At 46.3% G+C, this 18971-nt stretch overlaps 3 protein-coding genes across 3 annotated transcripts in view; all 3 read right to left on the bottom strand.

Moving 5' to 3' along the window:
- Window positions 1-18971, bottom strand: part of LOC132455191 (NACHT, LRR and PYD domains-containing protein 3-like) — a 381632-nt gene that overhangs the window by 168950 nt on the left and 193711 nt on the right. The gene's annotated exons all lie outside the window — the stretch shown is intronic.
- LOC132455232 (E3 ubiquitin-protein ligase TRIM39-like) lies at window positions 1780-3920 on the bottom strand. Its single transcript, XM_060049060.1, is given in 3 exon segments — window positions 1780-2305; window positions 2307-3738; window positions 3847-3920. Coding segments are annotated over 2 exon segments (1617 nt in total). The 5' UTR covers window positions 3737-3738; window positions 3847-3920; the 3' UTR covers window positions 1780-2118.
- The window catches only part of LOC132455181 (zinc finger protein 208-like), a 37682-nt gene continuing 29887 nt past the window's right edge, over window positions 11177-18971 (bottom strand). Inside the window, exons 2-3 of the mRNA XM_060048973.1 lie at window positions 13440-13918; window positions 11177-13355 (exon numbers count right to left, since the gene is read on the bottom strand). Coding sequence (XP_059904956.1) covers window positions 11378-13355; window positions 13440-13918 — 2457 coding nt within the window. The 3' untranslated portion in view covers window positions 11177-11377. The remainder of the gene's footprint in view (window positions 13356-13439; window positions 13919-18971) is intronic.

Here is an 18971-nt window from a genome sequence, read left to right as displayed (position 1 = left end):
ACACCTGCTGGTTCAGGCACCACCTCTGATTGGCTGATAGGGTGACCCGGTCCCCTGCTGATTAGGCTCTGATGCGACACACCTGTCCTCCTGTTATTGGAGCTGAACTGAAGGGGCGTTCACAGGGGAGCCGGCAGCCCTGCAGCCCCACAATGAAACAGGACTGTTGAGGGGCTCAGGGGACCCGCTTGGTTGGTTTGTTTAGGCTCCTCGTCCGCGAAGGATCCCCAATGTCCTCCCTGAGCAGCCCAGACCTGGGCCTTCACCTCACTGGACGCTCTGGGTACAAACGCCTGATAATGGTCAGGTTGTGAGGTATAGTTTGGCGAACATGATGTTCTATAATTGTAGGTTTGAGATGGTTTAGGAACCAGACAGACTAGCCGCACACAACGAGCCAATTTTTTTAATGCCATTGAGATTTTTTTTAGCACAAAGAATCGTTCTACAATTCTATGCTTCGATTTTCTTATCTCATCTCGTTCGGCACAGGTAGTTCTTCCTGCAAAGTGTTTCACATTCCTACTTACTTACTTTTTAAATGTAGTATGTATACCGGGAGTGATTCCCTAAAACCACGCGGTCAGGGGCTTGTCCAAAGCGTGTGACGTCACTCAGCCGGAGTTCAGCACCTTGGAGAGCGACAGCGGAAGACGTCTCCCATTCTGTCCGCTGCGGTTATCCCCGACACCCCAGCCAGAGTCAACACCATATACATGTTCCATTGATTTAACACATTCATGTTATTCATCTACCTGCCTACCTGCCTATAATCTTTCACTTATTTCCATTTTTTTTTTTCTTGGCGCGTGTTCTTCTTGAAGCTCCGAAGTCGACCAGCGTCACCGCACACTTTGAAATAACATAACACGTCAAGAGAAGGTAGAAAGCTTCTCCTCCTCCCTCTCCCCTCGGTGCGGGAGGAGCGCCACGTGAAGCCGTGTGGTTTGCTTCGGTAGTGCCGGGGAACCCTGAGGTGAGAGACAGAGACACGGCAATCTGACCCATGAGCACAACACGCCAACCCCCTTTACCCTAAAGTCTACACAACCGCAGACATTCACCGCCTTCTACCGGCGAACAACCACGTGACTGCACGTTCTAAACGGCACCCGCTCAAAGAAGCCAACATGAGGTAATGAAGGACGTCATTAACTAATGAGTGGCAGCTGGCTGTAATTCGTACCTTAATAATGCGATATAATGCAAAAAATATAAAGAAGACAATTTCTCACAGTATTGTGACATATTAATTGGACTATAACTAGTCCCATTATTAATTGGAACATAAATAGTCTGATTAAATGTACTACAAAAGATTATTATTAGGCGCCCACAAATAACTGTCCGCCCCTCTGTGGTGATTCCCGCTCCCGCCACTGGGTGTCGCTCATAACACAAATTTTGGGACTGCTGCTTGTATTCGCCAGAGCACAGGTAGGAGACTATAGCAGAGACAAGTCAAAAGGGTATTTATTTACACACATGTAATGTGTATGCAAGACAATACTTAACCCAATCCTGGATGAGCTAAAAAGGAGAGCAGAGGTAGGAGAGAGGAGGAAGAGAAGAGAGAGGAAGGAGAGAGGAGAAACTAAGAGGAGACGATGGAGAGGAGAGGAGAGAGACAAAGTCATGGTACTCACAAACAAGGAGACACATGTTACCCATGTTGGGTTGTTATATGGTGGACATTAAAAATAATTCGACACCTTTGGTTTTTTTCCATTTTTATTGAAACCATAATGTTTTTACATTTGATTGCTTTGTCATTCATGATTCAGACTTATGAACTAACAGCAATGTTTAGATGATTATGATATACACATTAATCCTCAAACCATGCTCCACGTAACTGCAACAATTAACAATTGTATAGAAGTAAAACTTAAAAAAACTGGAGAAAACAGACAATGAAGAATATAATGTTATCTAATAATTTACAATGGGTTATATTTTATAATATTCAGGGTTCACTTCCTTCTGAATCTCTCGTTGTTAAATGCCAGCAGTACAACATGAATGCAGAGCTCTCAGATCTCACATAGTATAGATTCTAATTCAAGAAACATCGTCAGTTGTTTGGGTTGTTTTTATTTTATTATCAAAACAAAGGTCCTAGTCTGTTTGATTGACACGTGAGATGATCAGGGGGGCAGAGTTTGTACCTTCATAATCATAGTTACATGGACAGAGGAATGGATAGAGAGGCTCACTAAAGGTGCAGCCAGTAGCAGAGTAGAGATGAACCCTGGCTTCCACATCATAGAAGGAGACCAGACCCTCATCATAATCAACAAACATGATGTGATGTCCGTCTCAGAGGGACACAGACATCAGGGATATCATTAAATAACAACCCATCATTGTTGAAGTAAAGAGTCCAGTAACCCGTCTCAGGGGCCAATATGATCTCACCTATTCTGTTGATGGACTCTCTGGCCACTCCTAAACACCATTCAGTCTTGTCTTTAACCCGGACCTCAAAGTAAAATCTCCCTGAGGAGAAGCTCTGCCTCGTAAGAACATATATATAATCTGTAAATCTCTTAGGGTTGTCTGGGAGTTCCTTCCGTACACCTCCGTGATGTACTTGTTTCCCATCCTCAGACAGGATGAGCCTGGGATGAGCAGTATCAGGATCCAGAGTCACATCTACTTCATACTGCTGGACCCTCTTCAGTTCAGCATCACGCAGCTTCTTTATCTCCTTGTTCAGTGTCTCCTCCAGCTGATCCAGGGATCTCCTCAAGGTCCCTACGTATGACGGAGGACAGACCTCCACCGTCGTCCAGTCCCTGGTGGGTGGAGGATCCTTCAGGGATCTGAAGGCCTGGAGGAAGTGGAGGTGGTCATTAGTGTGTAAGAGCTGCTTCACCTCTAAGCTTCTATTGGTCAGATCTTCTATCTCCTGCTCCAGCTCTTTGATGAGGCCTTCAGCTTGTGTCTCTGTGGATTTCAGTCTCTCTTTAACCATTTTGTTGAGATCATCCTGGCACTTCTCAATGCAGCGCATCAGAGCAGTGATGACCTGCACACCATCGGCTATCTCTCTGTCTGCGTCTGCTTTGCTGCGTTTAACTGTGTCTTTAATCTCCTGAATATTATTTTGTCTCTCCTGGATTATCTGCTGAACATCAGCCTCTATCTTCCCCAGTTGGGCCATCTTCACTTCATATTCCTCCTTTAGAGGTACAACAGGATGTGACTTATGGTCTGTCTCTGTGCAATACTGACACACACACACCTGTTCAGTCTGGCAGAAGAGCTCCAGAAGTCGGACGTGTTTCTTACACATCCTGTCTTCCAGACGGTCCATAGGCTCGACCAGCCGATGTTTCTTCAGGACTGTGACTCTTTGATGTGGCTCCAGGTGGGTTTGGCAGTAAGAGATAAAACACACTAGGCAGGACTTCACGGCCTTCAGCTGGGTCCCAGTACAGACGTCACAGGGAACTTCTGCTGGTTCAACACAAGGCTGCTCTTTTACTCGTACGGACGTTCCAAACCGATCAACTATCTCTGATAAGAGGGTATTGACCCGTAAATCAGGTCTTGTGTTAAAAAGCTCGTTGCAAACAGGACATTTGTACTTGACTTGTTCATCCCTGTACTTTGTAATACAGGTTCTGCAGAAGTTGTGTCCACATGGAGTGGAAACTGGACTGCTGAACACATCCAGGCAGATAGAACATGAAAAGTTCTCTTCAGACCAGGGAGCGTTGGCACAGGCCATACCTAGACACAGACGACAGGGTTTTTGTATTGAGCAATCCCATTCTTTTTGTTATTCCATATTGGCAAAAGTGGTTTTTACTTATCTCAAAGTTGTAATGCTTTACTCACCTTGTTGTTGTTGCTGTCTGTCAGACTATGTAATGCGTGTTATATTTATCCCAGAAGAGAGAACTGCTTACACTGCTTACACACACACACTATAAAGGCAATGAATAAAGAAAAAGTGTAATAAAAAATATTAGTTGTGTTCCCGCTGCTCATGGGCTAGAGTTGGAACAACCACCTTGGAGTGTGTGTGTGTGTGTGTGCGCGTGTGTGTGTGTGTGTGTGTGTGTGTGTGTGTGTGTGTGTGTGTGTGTGTGTGTGTGTGTGTGTGTGTGTGTGTGTGTGTGTGTGTGTGTGTGTGTGTGTGTGTGTGTCGGAAGGTGGAGAGGGTGGAGGACAGCTGAGGTCGGGGGTGTAGTTGACCCCGTTTGAGCACATGTTGTTGGGCTTCTTGGAGAGCACTATGGGGGCAAGCATCTGAGGAGGAGGAGGAGGAGGAGGAGGAGGAGGAGGAGGAGGAGGAAGAGGAGATGGGGGGGAGGAGGAGGAATGTTGGGGAGGGGGAGGAGGTAGAGGAGGGGGAGGGGGAAGAGGTGAGGATGAGAGAGGGAGGGGGAGGAGGAGGAGGTGGAAGGCGGGGAGAAAGGGTGGAGTTGGAGGAGGAAGGAGGGGTGAAGGAAAAATAAAGGATGGGTAGGGGGAGTGAGGAGGTGGTGAGGGAGGTAGGAGGAGGGAAAGAGGAGGAGGAGGAGGAGATAAGAGAGAGGAAGAAATAATACCTAAACCCTAGGATAACGACGGCCATCCACAGATATGCTAATGAATACGTAATCACATCTCAGTGTGAACCTTCTTTTTCTCGTGTCTAACTGAATCAACAAAGTCCTTTTTCGATCAAAGCGTCTGCTAAATGACTCAACAGCCGGTCTCCATGGTGACGGGTGTGATGGAAAATCTACATGTTATGTTCAGGGTCTTATAAAATATAATTCTTAGTGTTTCATGTGATGTAATCTGGTTTCACATCCCGTTCTTGGAATCTTGCTATTCTGCAAGGTCTTCTAAAATGTAATTCTTAGTGTTTCATGTGATGTAATCTGGTTTCACATTCCGTTTCCATGTTGTCTGTAGTTTGGTTTGGGCCTGTTTTACTTGACCCCCTGGGGAGCGTAGAGAAGCAAAGGGTGATAAGGAACAGCCTCAACCACCTTTTGCCCTCTGAAGAAACTTCAAGCAATAGATTAACATCTGGTTAACAAAGGTTTTTGGTTTTATGGGGGGGACACCCCCTCCAGATGCCAACTGCCCTCAAGGATCCGATCTAAGTGTATAAAAGCTCCTGACTTTAGCTACTCAGTGGACTTGTCTGGGCGTACCTTCAGAGAATGAAGTAACACGCAAAGAGGAGCTCCCATCTGGGGCCCCAGATTATTGTAATGTATGCCTGTTATGTTGTTTGTTGATGCATGTTGTGATGTATCTTTGTTCGTACTTTTAATACAAATATATATAACCACTAATTGTCAACAGTATTGTGTGCTTTTTGCATCTAAATATCTCATCTGCTTAGACGCAATATCTGATATAGAAATTGCCACGACACGGGTGATGAAGTATTGGCCCCTTTGGGTGCTGGGCCTGCGGTGCGTCCCTGAAGCCCCGGGCCCAGCTCCGATTGGACGCTGGTCGACAGCGGCCAGCTCGATGAGCGCCGAGAAGACGAAGGCCGGCACGGCACGCGCTGATGAACCAGGCCACGGCGGCGGCGGACGGCACCCCGGGAAGCGAGTTCCTGGCGCCGATGCTCAGCGTTGTCACAGTGATCACCTTGGGGACGCCCAAACAGCAAACAAACAAACAAACAAATAAAATCAACACTGAGTGAAACAGGGTTTAGAGTTGTAATCTGTCTCTTTCTGTCCAGTTACCTCAGCGTGGGGCCCCGTCTAAAGCTAGGGCCCCACTACACGATGCTTTCAACCTGAAGCGATCACTTAACCATTGAGCAGTGCACATTAACCAGTGACGTGCACCGCTCTGCCAGTCTGCAGACTCACATGACAACCGTAGTCTTTTGGGAGCACAAATCTAGAGACGGAGGACAGACGGACGCAGTGTGCTGCTCGCCCTGCACTAGAGAGAGAGTGTTCTGACAAACACACACACACACACACACACACACACACACACACACACACACACACACACACACACACACACACACACACACACACAATCATTTAGTGTTATCGATCAGAAGGATATTGCCCCCTCCCCCCCTTAGCAACACTATAATGACAATAAATATTTATCTAGATATTTGAGGACATTCTTTGGGACACGTAGTCACTCAACATTCCTTATCCTTTACCATTTGTTTGCCTTTGTTCAACCTAATAAAACAGATCAAGTCAGGAGGATACCTAACAGAAAGCTCCAGGATAAGATGAGCCAATAGGATGTACTGCATACAGAGGAATGGGGACCACCATTCAGCGCCTTGTTCCCCGTGATAGAAACAAAACATACATAAACAAAACTAAAACATGAACTAAATAAAGAAACTGAGGGGTGTTCCACGAACGGAGGTTTAACAAACACTGAGTTAACGCTGAACTCTAGGTTGATTGACCCTGTGCTGACCAACCCAGAGTTTTCGGTTCCACAGCAGCGGTTATGCATTAGTTCAATCAACTCGGGGTTGGTTAACACAGGGTTGTGCGCGTCCACGCCAAACTTAAAAAGACGTGATGTATGGATCATGGAAACCCTGATCGATATGGCGAAACGGGCCGCTTATTTCAATGAAATGGAACTCCAGGTTCTCCTGGAGAGCTATGACGAGGAGAAGGACATTATCACAAGAAAAGGGAACGCTAAAACCTGAGAACCCGGAGAACCGCAGCGGATCGCTGACCGCGTAAATGCGTTAGTTACACGTCAAAAGCATGATCCTTAATATTTGAGCCATGAATATATAAATATCCCAGTTAAGCATTCTTAAAGATGCTACCACATAACCCCTTTCTTCTAAAACAATATGTAGGCCTACTCCGATTGCTTCCAAGCGGTCAGAGGATCAAGTATAAAAAACATACAAACTGGTAAGCTTTTCCCACCATCGTATCGGTATAAATTTAAATAAGCAATTTTTTTAAGCCAATCGTGAAAAGGCCGACAGTCGGCAGACTGGATCTGGCCCTCAAATTGTCTTGACCCCGGTGGAGGAGCTGTTAATAAATATAAATTCAGGGCGCCCTGGCATGGAGGGGGTAGGCTACCTGGAGGTACCTACCACCTCAGAGAGTCATGGGCCATACCCCCCACTGGTTGAATGTAGGTTTTTGTGTTTTCTTGTATTTTAGATTTTTTTTGCCTTCGAAGTAACACGCAAACCGTGTGCTTGCCACAGCGCATACTATTCCAAATGTTTATTTTTTGGTAACTGGGTAGAAAACCTAAAAGTGACAATTCATCAACTTCACAGATCAAGATGGATCAGTGCTTGTAATGAAGCCGCCGGCTACGATCGAACATTCTCCAGTGGATGCAAGTCCGTTAAGACTATTTTATACTTTATGTTGTAAATGCCTCTCGGCATAGTACTCAGACAATATTGCTCTTTGTATGATAGGAGGCCGATACAAATCTTGGATGGGTCATCTGAAACGACTGTGATGTGCTCAGCATCTCCAGAATTATAGCCTAGATAAAACTACCATTTGAAAAAAACGGAGGGCTACGCAAATAGTCTGGAGTGAACTGAGGCCAGGTCCTCGATTGGTAGTGTTGGCTATGTAAGGCTATTTGAATATATTAAAGATTTGCGCGAGAATCTATATCTCTCCACTCCAGCAAAAAGTCATCCAATATGCCAAGATGTCGAGCCGTGGTCTTATCAATCGCTCCCGGTGGATTGCACGTATAATTTGCGCTCTGATATCAGCAGTTCTTTCATCAAAAGGGCATGCCATTGTGAACACATGAAATCTGCGGTGAACGCCGGTGGAAATACCCAAAACCGGGTTATGTTTCAAACTTAACCTGCGCAAAACCTGGTCCGACCAGGTTTGATTCAGAGCATATGTTGCTGTAGCAACTAACATACCGTGATCCTTTTGGAACGGAAAACCTAGGGTTACAGCAAACCCTGGGTTAACTCACCCGGTTATGTGATAAAACCGGCTTTGTGGAACACCCCACAGGAACGTCGGAGAACCCAACGCGGTCGTTTGAGATTCATAATATCGGCTCACACAGCTTTTGGCCGTGATAATATATATTATATGATATAGATATCTGTGTAGGCTATATGATAATATTTAGATATAGAGCTCCAGGACTCCCGTGTGTTCTAGAATATTTACAGAACACGGCTAAAGGCTGTGTGCGCCTCGCCATTGCGATGCATCCACTGTAAACAGAGCGCATGGTACCGCACGTAGCTGCAAGCTGCTCAGGGCCACACCCCCACCCTCCTCCTTGACACGCCCACCGAAACAGCGCATTTGGGGGAAGCTCAATGTGCGACTGGCTCGGAGTGGCTGTAACTCTGCACCACGGCTGAATTTCAGGAACGTCTTTGAATACGGTGTTAGTTGCCCACTAATACCTATATTAAAGAATACATAAAATAGCATGTCATGGGACCTTTAAAAAACAGGCCGCGCTGCCGTGTTCTTCAATGGGACTGCCTGCAGCGATTGCAATATTGAATGGTAAATATAAATTAAAAAACACAAGTACATTTCTGACCATTGTTGCATATTTGTAAACGTCAGTTTTACATTTGGAGTGGTAGGGTGACGACTTCAAGCTACTTAGATACGTTTTTAAGTTTGAGGTAAAGCTTCACGTTCGTGTAAGCATGGGTAGCACTAGGCTTTTGACTTTAGTGGCTTAACCTTACCACGTCTGTTCTGAAATCAAAGACGATTCAATATGTTCATTTTAGCGCAACTGGACTACATACAAATATTTTTAAACATCTTTTATTTAATTTTTTTTCCACAATGTCTTGTTTTTTAAACGATTTATGATGACTATATGCTCTGTAAGGTGACCTTGGGTGTCTTGAAAGGCGCCTCTAAATTAAATGTATTATTACATTTTCTTGATTTTGCTTGTAATTCCGCGTCACGTACCCGTGGTCAGAGAGCGATGGAGTAAGCAGAGTAGCAACAGTCCATTTAGCATTTAGTTTCCAGGCAACTTCTTCTGATGAGGCAGGAGCTGACCACACAACCATGCTACTTTTAAGACTAAGCCGAACACAAAGTATCACATATAAGAATAACAAATGAAAGATTTTTTTTATCAAACAATGGGTCAGACAACAAGGATGTGTGTGTGTGTGTGTGTGTGTCCAACTTGAAAAACAACAAAGTGAAGGAACAGGGATGAATATTGTATATACAAGTGTTGACAAGAGAGGAATACGGTGAGGAAAGGAGACAATTAAAAGAGCAATACAAGTAAAATGGACCACTGGTTATGAAACCCTGCAGCAAATGCAGATTCCACTGCCTAACATCTGCACGCTGCAAAGGAGTAGGCGATGGTAAAGCTGACCAGTGTTTGAGATGCCAGATATATCAGGCTGAGGTTTGTGGAACCAAAAACAAGTGGGAACAAGGACTAAGAACAACAAAGCAAACATACAGTAAGTGAACAAGAACAGCAAAGTAGAGCCAGGGGGTATCAATAAATAAAACAATGTTAGTCATGTGTGCAACAAGAACAACAAATGTGTAAAGAGGTGTGCGTGTATATCTAACTTGTAAAACAAGAACAAAGTGAAGGAACAGGGAGGAATATTATAAGTTTTTATTAAAAGAAAGAAAATACTCCACAAACATCAGGCTGAGGTTAAGGATAGTAAAGTGCATCAGGTCGAAAGGAAGGACAACAATCGCAGCAGTCGCCGCCGCCGCCACCACAACCAACAGCCGTCGCCAGCACAAGCCGCCACCACTAGCAGCAGAAGGCGACACCACCATCCTTCGCCGCCACCACCAGCCAGCTCAAGCAGCCATCGCCTCAAGCAGCAGCGACCTGCAGCAGCAGTGTTATCCGGCACCAGCCAGCTCAAGCCACCAGCAGCAGCATCCACCATCAGCAGCATTCACCTTCAGCAGCATCCACCATCAGCCTCATACAGATAACCGCTATGTGTGACACAATTAGGCCTAGGCATCTTTTATTCTACAAATTCATACTATAGCTGTGAGAATTGTTCAGAAAAACCCCCTCCATAGTCGCCCTGGAGTCACAGGGCGACCGTCTCCTGCAAGAATCAGGGAAACCTATTATAGGACATTCTGTCCAGAAATTAAACATACAGAAGAGTACGTGACACTTTGCTTTGATAGTTATATACCTCTGATTGGAGATTGATCGTCGGCAGCTCCTCCAAACTAATGTTTGTACCTTCAACTAAAAATGACAATTAATTTACACTCAATCATTTCACAACAATTTGATTACCAAGACAATTATTGATGTCCATTGCCAATACATGAATATACTCATTACAAAGGCCTTTGAAGTCGAGGCAGTGGGGTCAGAGGACACCCCCCCCTTCCACTCCTACCATCATCGGCCGACCTTCGTTATTGGCGAGAGCCAGCTCCTCCTAGTGGTGAAGGGCGGTGGAGCGGTCCTCCTACCAGTCGTATTAAATTTATTTTTATTTGCTGCAGGTAATCAACATGTGACTAAAGGTTGGAGCCTAGGCCATTGCAAATCATAGGCTAGATTCACCTGAAATTATTCAAATGGATGCTTACAACTTACCACATTGATTTATTTATTTTTGACTTGGCCCCATGTTCGTAGGAGCATGCTGGCACCACATCTATGGGGGTAAAAGGCATGATGATAAATTATATTTTTAGACAATAAGCAGAATCTTTTCACTTATGAATTAACACGGACGGCTATTTTTTGCCAGCACGCTACCCTAGCCATATTATGGGCAACCCTGTTCCCCTTTGCTGTGATTTGGACTTTGAATTCCTCATAGGAATTCATAATACACCACGCACGCTCGATTCACTTTGCATAAGGGGGAGTCAAATGACGTGATAAACACACCTTTTATGTGAACGCGCATTGAACCTAAAGTGGAAAACCTGGTTAGACTAATTTAATCTAAAGTGAGTGTCGTGGAACCATTTAACTCTCACTGCGAGTTGCGTCTCTGTCGAACCAGGTTTTCCCAAGAAAGCCTGGGTATGTTCAGTGAGGTTCGTGGTATACTCCCCTCACAAGTTTCATTTCTATTTACCAACGATGTGAGTTTCCTAATATTTTGCTGTCAGAAGAATCAGAGAAATAAGTTCTTTATCACACAGACATAAATTACTAAAATGACAAAACAAAACAAAGCGAATCAAAAGCTGGAAAATGTTTAATCCTGATGAAAAGAAAAACTAAAAGCATTAATTTCGACAAATACCGGACAGAGCTCTCAATCAAAGCGCCCCGTTACCCTGTGTGAAAGCACCCCATTGCCCGTGTGCTTAAGCATGTGCACACTCAAATTGCTTGGGTCGCTGTAGCTGGCGTTGCAATGCACTAACAGGCAGGGCTTCTAACCGGAGTGAGTCCTCATGTGGATCTTCAGGGTGCCTTTCACAATGAAGCCCTTCGTGCATTGGTCACACCTGTAGGGCTTCTCGCCGGTGTGAGTTCTCATGTGGATCTTCAGGTGGCCTTTCACACTGAAGCGCATCGTGCATTGGTCACACTTGTAGGGCATCTCGCCGGAGTGAGTCCTCATGTGGTTCTTCAGGTTGCCGCCATGACTGAAGCGCTTCGTGCATTGGTCACACTTGTAGGGCATCTCGCCGGAGTGAGTCCTCATGTGGGTCTTCAGGTTGCTTGTCCGACTGAAGCGCTTCGTGCATTGGTCACACTTGTAGGGCATCTCGCCGGAGTGAGTCCTCATGTGGACGTTCAGGTCGCCATGCCGAGCGAAGCGCTTTTTGCAATGGTCACAGCTGTAGGGTTTCTCCCCGGTGTGAGTCTTCATGTGGCCCTTCAGGTGTTCACTTAGACTGAAGCGCTTCGTGCATTGGTCACACTTGTAGGGCTTCTCGCCGGTGTGAGTCCTCAGGTGCTTCTTCAGGTTGCCGCCATGACTGAAGCGCTTCGTGCATTGGTCACACTTGTAGGGCATCTCGCCGGAGTGAGTCCTCATGTGGGTCTTCAGGCTGCTTGTCCGACTGAAGCGCTTCGTGCATTGGTCACACTTGTAGGGCATCTCGCCGGAGTGAGTCATCATGTGGCTCTTCAGGTTGCTTGTTTGACTGAAGCGCTTCGGGCATTGGTCACACCTGTAGGGCTTCTCGCCGAGGTGAGTCCTCATGTGGGTCTTCAGGCTGCTTGTCCGACTGAAGCGCTTCGTGCATTGGTCACACTTGTAGGGCATCTCGCCGGTGTGAGTCCTCAGGTGCTTCTTCAGGTTGCCGCCATGACTGAAGCGCTTCGTGCATTGGTCACACTTGTAGGGCATCTCGCCGGAGTGAGTCCTCATGTGGACCTTCAGGTTGTCATGCCGAGCGAAGCGCTTTTTGCAATGGTCACAGCTGTAGGGTTTCTCCCCGGTGTGAGTCTTCATGTGGCCCTTCAGGTGTTCACTTAGACTGAAGCGCTTCGTGCATTGGTCACACTTGTAGGGCTTCTCGCCGGTGTGAGTCCTCAGGTGCTTCTTCAGGTTGCCGCCATGACTGAAGCGCTTCGTGCATTGGTCACACTTGTAGGGCATCTCGCCGGAGTGAGTCCTCATGTGGGTCTTCAGGCTGCTTGTCCAACTGAAGCGCTTCGTGCATTGGTCACACTTGTAGGGCATCTCGCCGGAGTGAGTCATCATGTGGCTCTTCAGGTGGCTTGTTTGACTGAAGCGCTTCGGGCATTGGTCACACCTGTAGGGCTTCTCGCCGGAGTGAGTCATCATGTGGCTCTTCAGGTGGCTTGTCCGACTGAAGCGCTTCGTGCATTGGTCACACTTGTAGGGCTTCTCGCCGGAGTGAGTCCTCATGTGGACGTTCAGGTAGCCATGCCGAGCGAAGCGCTTTTTGCAATGGTCACAGCTGTAGGGTTTCTCCCCGGTGTGAGTCTTCATGTGGTCCTTCAGGTGGCATGTCTGACTGAAGCGCATCGTGCATTGGTCACACTTGTAGGGCTTCTCCCCAGAGTGAGTCCTCAGGTGGATCTTCAGGTGGCTTGTCCGACTGAAGCGCTTCGTGCATTGGTCACACTTGTAGGGCTTCTCGCCGGTGTGAGTCCTCAGGTGGTTCTTCAGGTTGCCGCCATGACTGAAGCGCTTCGTGCATTGGTCACACTTGTAGGGCATCTCGCCGGAGTGAGTCCTCATGTGGGTCTTCAGGTTGCTTGTCCGACTGAAGCGCTTCGTGCATTGGTCACACTTGTAGGGCATCTCCCCGGTGTGAGTCTTCATGTGGCCCTTCAGGTTGCTTGTTTGACTGAAGCGCTTCGGGCATTGGTCACACTTGTAGGGCTTCTCGCCGGAGTGAGTCCTCATGTGGACGTTCAGGTCGCCATGCCGAGCGAAGCGCTTTTTTCAATGGTCACAGCTGTAGGGTTTCTCCCCGGTGTGAGTCTTCATGTGGCCCTTCAGGTGTTCACTTAGACTGAAGCGCTTCGTGCATTGGTCACACTTGTAGGGCTTCTCGCCGGTGTGAGTCCTCAGGTGGTTCTTCAGGTTGCCGCCATGACTGAAGCGCTTCGTGCATTGGTCACACTTGTAGGGCATCTCGCCGGAGTGAGTCCTCATGTGGGTCTTCAGGCTGCTTGTCCAACTGAAGCGCTTCGTGCATTGGTCACACTTGTAGGGCATCTCGCCGGAGTGAGTCATCATGTGGCTCTTCAGGTGGCTTGTTTGACTGAAGCGCTTCGGGGATTGGTCACACCTGTAGGGCTTCTCGCCGGAGTGAGTCATCATGTGGCTCTTCAGGTGGCTTGTTTGACTGAAGCGCTTCGTGCATTGGTCACACTTGTAGGGCTTCTCGCCGGAGTGAGTCCTCATGTGGACGTTCAGGTAGCCATGCCGAGCGAAGCGCTTTTTGCAATGGTCACAGCTGTAGGGTTTCTCCCCGGTGTGAGTCTTCATGTGGCCCTTCAGGTGTTCACTTAGACTGAAGCTCTTCGTGCATTGGTCACACCCGTACGGCTTCTCGTCTGGTCGGGTCCTCATGTGTACGATCATATTGGCATTGTTGGGAGAAACCTTCCACCAACCAGCCACCGCCAGTGGGCCCTCCCCTTGTCCGTAAACGCTCAGGATCCGCAGCTCCCCGCTGTGACTTGACATGTGGGAGGAGCCAGGGGCGTCCACACCCAGACTCTCTGAGGTGGCGCCGCGCTGCGTGCTGCAGTCTCTAATGTCATTGACGTCTTCTTCAGAGAGGAAACAAAGAGAGAAAGTAATGGTATTAATTAATTATTTGCACAAAGGGATACAGCATGTACTTTTACACACTGGTGTATTGGAAGAAGTATATTTTGACATTCTTTCTTGCCTTTTCCTTGTTCCCCTTGGGGGGGTCAAGGGTCAAAGGCGTCAGCTGAGAAGGCACCGCTACGTCTCCGCCTTTTAAGGATGTGGGGAGGTCATAAAGACACAACCCAGGTCATCTGTGGTTTCTGATCACCTGCTTTACCAATACTGTAGTTATACTGGGAATCAGAGCGGATTCAGCATTCCTGACATCTGTCATGAAGAAGATTTAAATCATTCTACTATAAACTGTATAGTAGTCCTTGTGTTTTAGCAGGGTGACGGTCATGATGCTTTTCAAAAGAGGACCAGCGCAGTTAGAATCGAGTACATTCTCAGTTGGTAGGTCAGTTTGCTTGCATGGATGCAATGTGTATTACTAACCTACAGCGGGCATGCCTCCACCAATATCCTCTTCAACCTTGATTGAAATGGTGTCTGGGGTCTCCGGCTTTCCACATAAAGAAGGAAACACATTTTCATTTCCTTTCATTTGCACAGAATAGTTGTTAATCCCCAATTACGATAGACTGGGTTCCCCCAACCTGTTCTGACGGCGATTTGAATTCGCCCTTCATAAGGGTCAGGAGAAGAGCAATTCTTATCTTTCTGCTTCCGATACGTTTTTGGAGAAGCTGAGACTGTTTTTTGAGACCAAAATTGTACCGGGGGGCGAAACGTGTACCGCCTACGTAATCTGTGTTCGAAATTTCCAAACCTGCCTGGCAACGGACGAACAATGACGTGGGAAGGTTCATGAATATTCACAAACATTCGCGCTCATTCATTGAGCGTCACAAGACGAAATAACATTAAGCAGATAACACTTATTTTACAAATGACATTTATTAGCGTTGCTTACTTTATAATTGCATTGTATTTAATTGTTTAATGGCATTTAGCTAGTAAACTGAGTGTATTAACACAAGCTAGCTAAACTATGATACACTTTAAAACACTCAGTTTACGAGCTAAATTCAATACAATACAAATATAAAGTAAAAAAAAAGTGTTTGTATTATGTAATTTCTTCTTTGGCAACATGGGCGCGAAGCAACGGACAATCGTGTCGAACGATGACGTAATGTTTCGAACGCGAATTACGTAGGTGGTACAATTTTCACCCCGGTACAATTTTGGTGCGACAGCGCCAATCAACTAGTTGGCTTTTCCCCCTGGCACCCTATTGGCTGGATTAACACAATGACGACAGGGAAGCGACGGCAAGCAGCCGTTTGCGTACAGAGTCAGTTGAACAAGTTGATCAAGCCTCTTGTGCTGAAGAAAATGACAGCAGCTTCCCTAGACCAACGAGTCTGGAAATAGCCAGGCTACACGTACGACTCATTAAATCATAGAGGTGTGTGCTTTCTAAGGGTGTGTGCTGGAGTTGTAACAAAGGAAGCCTCTCATTTGGATGCTGAATAAGAAGACGACTTCCAACCTGGACACTCAGCTCCTCGTGGCAGACCAGCCGCTCGCCGCGCTCCAGGCTCTTGGCCGCGCTGTGGTCCGCAGACAGCGAGTTCAGGGCCTCCACTTCTGACGGGGTAAAGAGGGTGTCATGGCCGTCCACCGCCAGTGGGCCCTCCCCTTTTCCGTAGACACTCAGAATCTTCAGTTCCTCGCTGTGACTGGACATGTGGGAGGAGCCAGGGGCGCCCTCACCCAGACTCTCTGAGGTGGCGTTGCGCTGATTGCTACGGTCTCTAAAGGCATCGCAGTCTTCTGCAGGGGGAGAAAAAAAAGGTAAAAAAGTAATTGTTTTGATACATTATTTGCATAAAGGGAGGCATTGTGTATTTTTACACGTGAAGAAACTTTTTAAATGTATGCAACATTGACACAGAGGGTTTAAAATGTGAGCTGCTGACAAAGATTCACAGTTTTGGGGAAGGACGTCTCCTCCAGCACCCTCCCCCCTAGACTCAAAGCTCAAGTGGTTTGCCAGGTTAAGGACACTCAACGAACACCAGCGCAAAGTGATCTGAGCACAACATGACAAGCGAGGCAAGCACAATTTCTATTTGGACACTAAAAGGCAACAACGTGTCTAAGCTGATCAGCTAACATTGCATGCATTATGAATTTATTGATGTTTGAGAATGATAAACCAGCTCATGTGGCATCTGTCTTGAAACCCTTCTGGGCTCTTGACTGATTCCATCTTTGAAATGTAACTCCCAAGTTTGACTCGTGTTTTAGCAGGGCTCTGGTCCTAATGCTTTTCCAAAGAGGATCAGGCTTTTTAGCGCAGGTAGAATCAAGTACATTCTCAGTTGATCAAGGTTGTTTTCTTGCATAGATGCAATGTGTATTACTAACCTCCAGCGGGCAAGCCTCCACCAATATCCTCTTCAAGCTTGATTGAAATGGTGTCTGGGGTCTGCTGCTTTCCACATAAAGAAGGAAACACACACACAAGACATTCTTTCATTTGCACAGAATATTTGTCAAGCCCCACTACTGACAGATTAGCCGTTTTTACACTGCCAAGCTGGTTCGGTCGCGGCTTGGCACGCCCTGCAATTTCAATGTCTTGCCTGCCTATTTTTTTTTTTGGATTCAAGACCCTCGCATGCAAGAATGAGTTCACATCTGAATGTGGGCTAAAAAGCGATTAACTATTTACAAGTGCAAAAATGCCAAAATATTTCTTTATTCTGCTAACCACCAGTTCCTCGCTGTGACTGGACATGTGGGAGGAGCCAGGGGCGACAACACCCAGGCTCTCTGATGTGGCGCCACGCTGAGTGCTACGGTCTCCAAAGGCATCGCAGTCTTCTGCAGAGGGAGAAAAAAAGGAAAAAGTAATTGTTTTGATACATTATTTGCATAAAGGGAGGCATTGTGTATTTGTACACGGGAAAGAAACTATTTAAATGTACGCAACAATGACACAGGGGGTTTAAAATGTGTACTGCAGACACAGATTCACAGTTTTGGAGAGGGACGTCTCCTCCAGCACCCTCCTCCCTAGACTCAAAGCTCAAGTTGTTGGCCAGGTTAAGGACACTCAACAAACACCAGCACAAAATGATCTGATCACAACATGAGATGCGAAGCGCAATTCTATTTCGACACTAAAAAGCAACAACGTCTCCTTCCCTCTAAGCTGATCAGCTAACATTGCATGCATTATGAATTTATTGATGTTTGAGAATGATAAACCAGCTCATGTGGCATCTGTCTTGAAACCTTTCTGGGCTCTTGGCTGATTCCATCTTTGAAATGCAACTCCCAAGTTTGACTCGTGTTTTAGCAGGGCGCTGGTCATGATGCCTTTCCAAAGAGGACCAGGCTTTTTAGCGCAGTTAGAATCTAGCATCAGCCTAGAATTTAGGCTGCCTAGAATCTACCAAATCAAAGAAAAAAAATACTCAATGAGTAATGTACACACCTTCACTTTTAAAATGGGGCTGCATAGACTTTAAGGACAGCTTTGTGCCTACAAATATGCGTTTCCAGGTTTTCTGTCTGGCAGGCAACATCCCTTGAGAGAAGCTGCTGAATGTAAGCACTTGATGAGCTGGCCTGCGTAGAGAGAACAAAGAAAAATCAGTACTAAATTTTTTACCTTGTATGTATTCCAGGTGCAAGTTGTAAGAAGATACAAGAGAAGCATGTTTAGTGAATTACATTAGCCTAATACTTAAAATGAGTTCTATGAAATGATATTACATCCTTGATTTGTTTACATATTTTATAGTTCATCTCAACAACCCAATACCATGACATCTCCGCCGAAATCGGCTAATAACCCTTTGATTTGAATCAGAACTGAATAATAGTGCGTTTCAGGTACACTTTTTTGCCCGTTAATAACCAGTTATATCTGGGAGTACAAGAGGGTAGAAGGGGGCGAAAACACGGGTTACCTGGAACGCACCATATGTATTTAGGATTAGTTTAACAGGTCAATCTCCTCATCAGTAAAACGCTAGAACTACTGCGGTCCAGTGGCCGGTAGAATACAGTTGTATTCGTTTGTTGTAGTATGAGCAGACATTGTTAAACATTGCATTCCCTTGGTATCCAAGCAGTAGAGATAAGTGCCTGTAGCCCCTTTGTTGAATCGTGCCCATTCTCGTGTGATGCCCCATGCTTGCTGAGATGCACACTCGACTTACAGTGTGTGTATTTATAGGAATGAATGGGCGGCCATGTATTAGTCCACTGTCCTTTCTCTATAATAGGTCCATGGTATTTATTTACACACATAACTGATACTATCTACCGTAACATTAGCGACAGTAACTTGGCTGTTAGCTGTAGCGCTAATGCTAAAGCAGCATTATAATGCTAACAAGGTAAACATATACAGTAAAGCAACACAATGATATGGCGTTAGTTAACTTACTTTTTCGAGGTTTGTAGCTGAGCCGAGGAGAGTTGGTACTGATCCAGACTTGATTTTCAGACGTTGAGCAAGTCCAGCTCTGTATTGGCCCAAGTTGAGGAAGCAGTCGTCAGTGAAATGTTTGGCGCTGCCGTGTTCTAGCAACGGGACGCCCATATGTTCCTGACCTCATCTGACTCCCGCGCTGCGTTTGTATCCAGTAGGCGTGGCCTATGACGTATTGGCTCCGGCTTCCTCATCCGTCTATTGGTGCGTTCGAGTATTCTCTGCGAACCGACTCGGATCTCGGATCTGACGCCACGCCCA

This window comes from Gadus macrocephalus, chromosome 4, assembly GCF_031168955.1.
Source record: "Gadus macrocephalus chromosome 4, ASM3116895v1".
Lineage (NCBI taxonomy): Eukaryota > Metazoa > Chordata > Actinopteri > Gadiformes > Gadidae > Gadus > Gadus macrocephalus.
The sequence above is the reverse complement of the archived record's forward strand: the minus strand, read 5'-3'. Positions and strand labels throughout refer to the sequence as shown.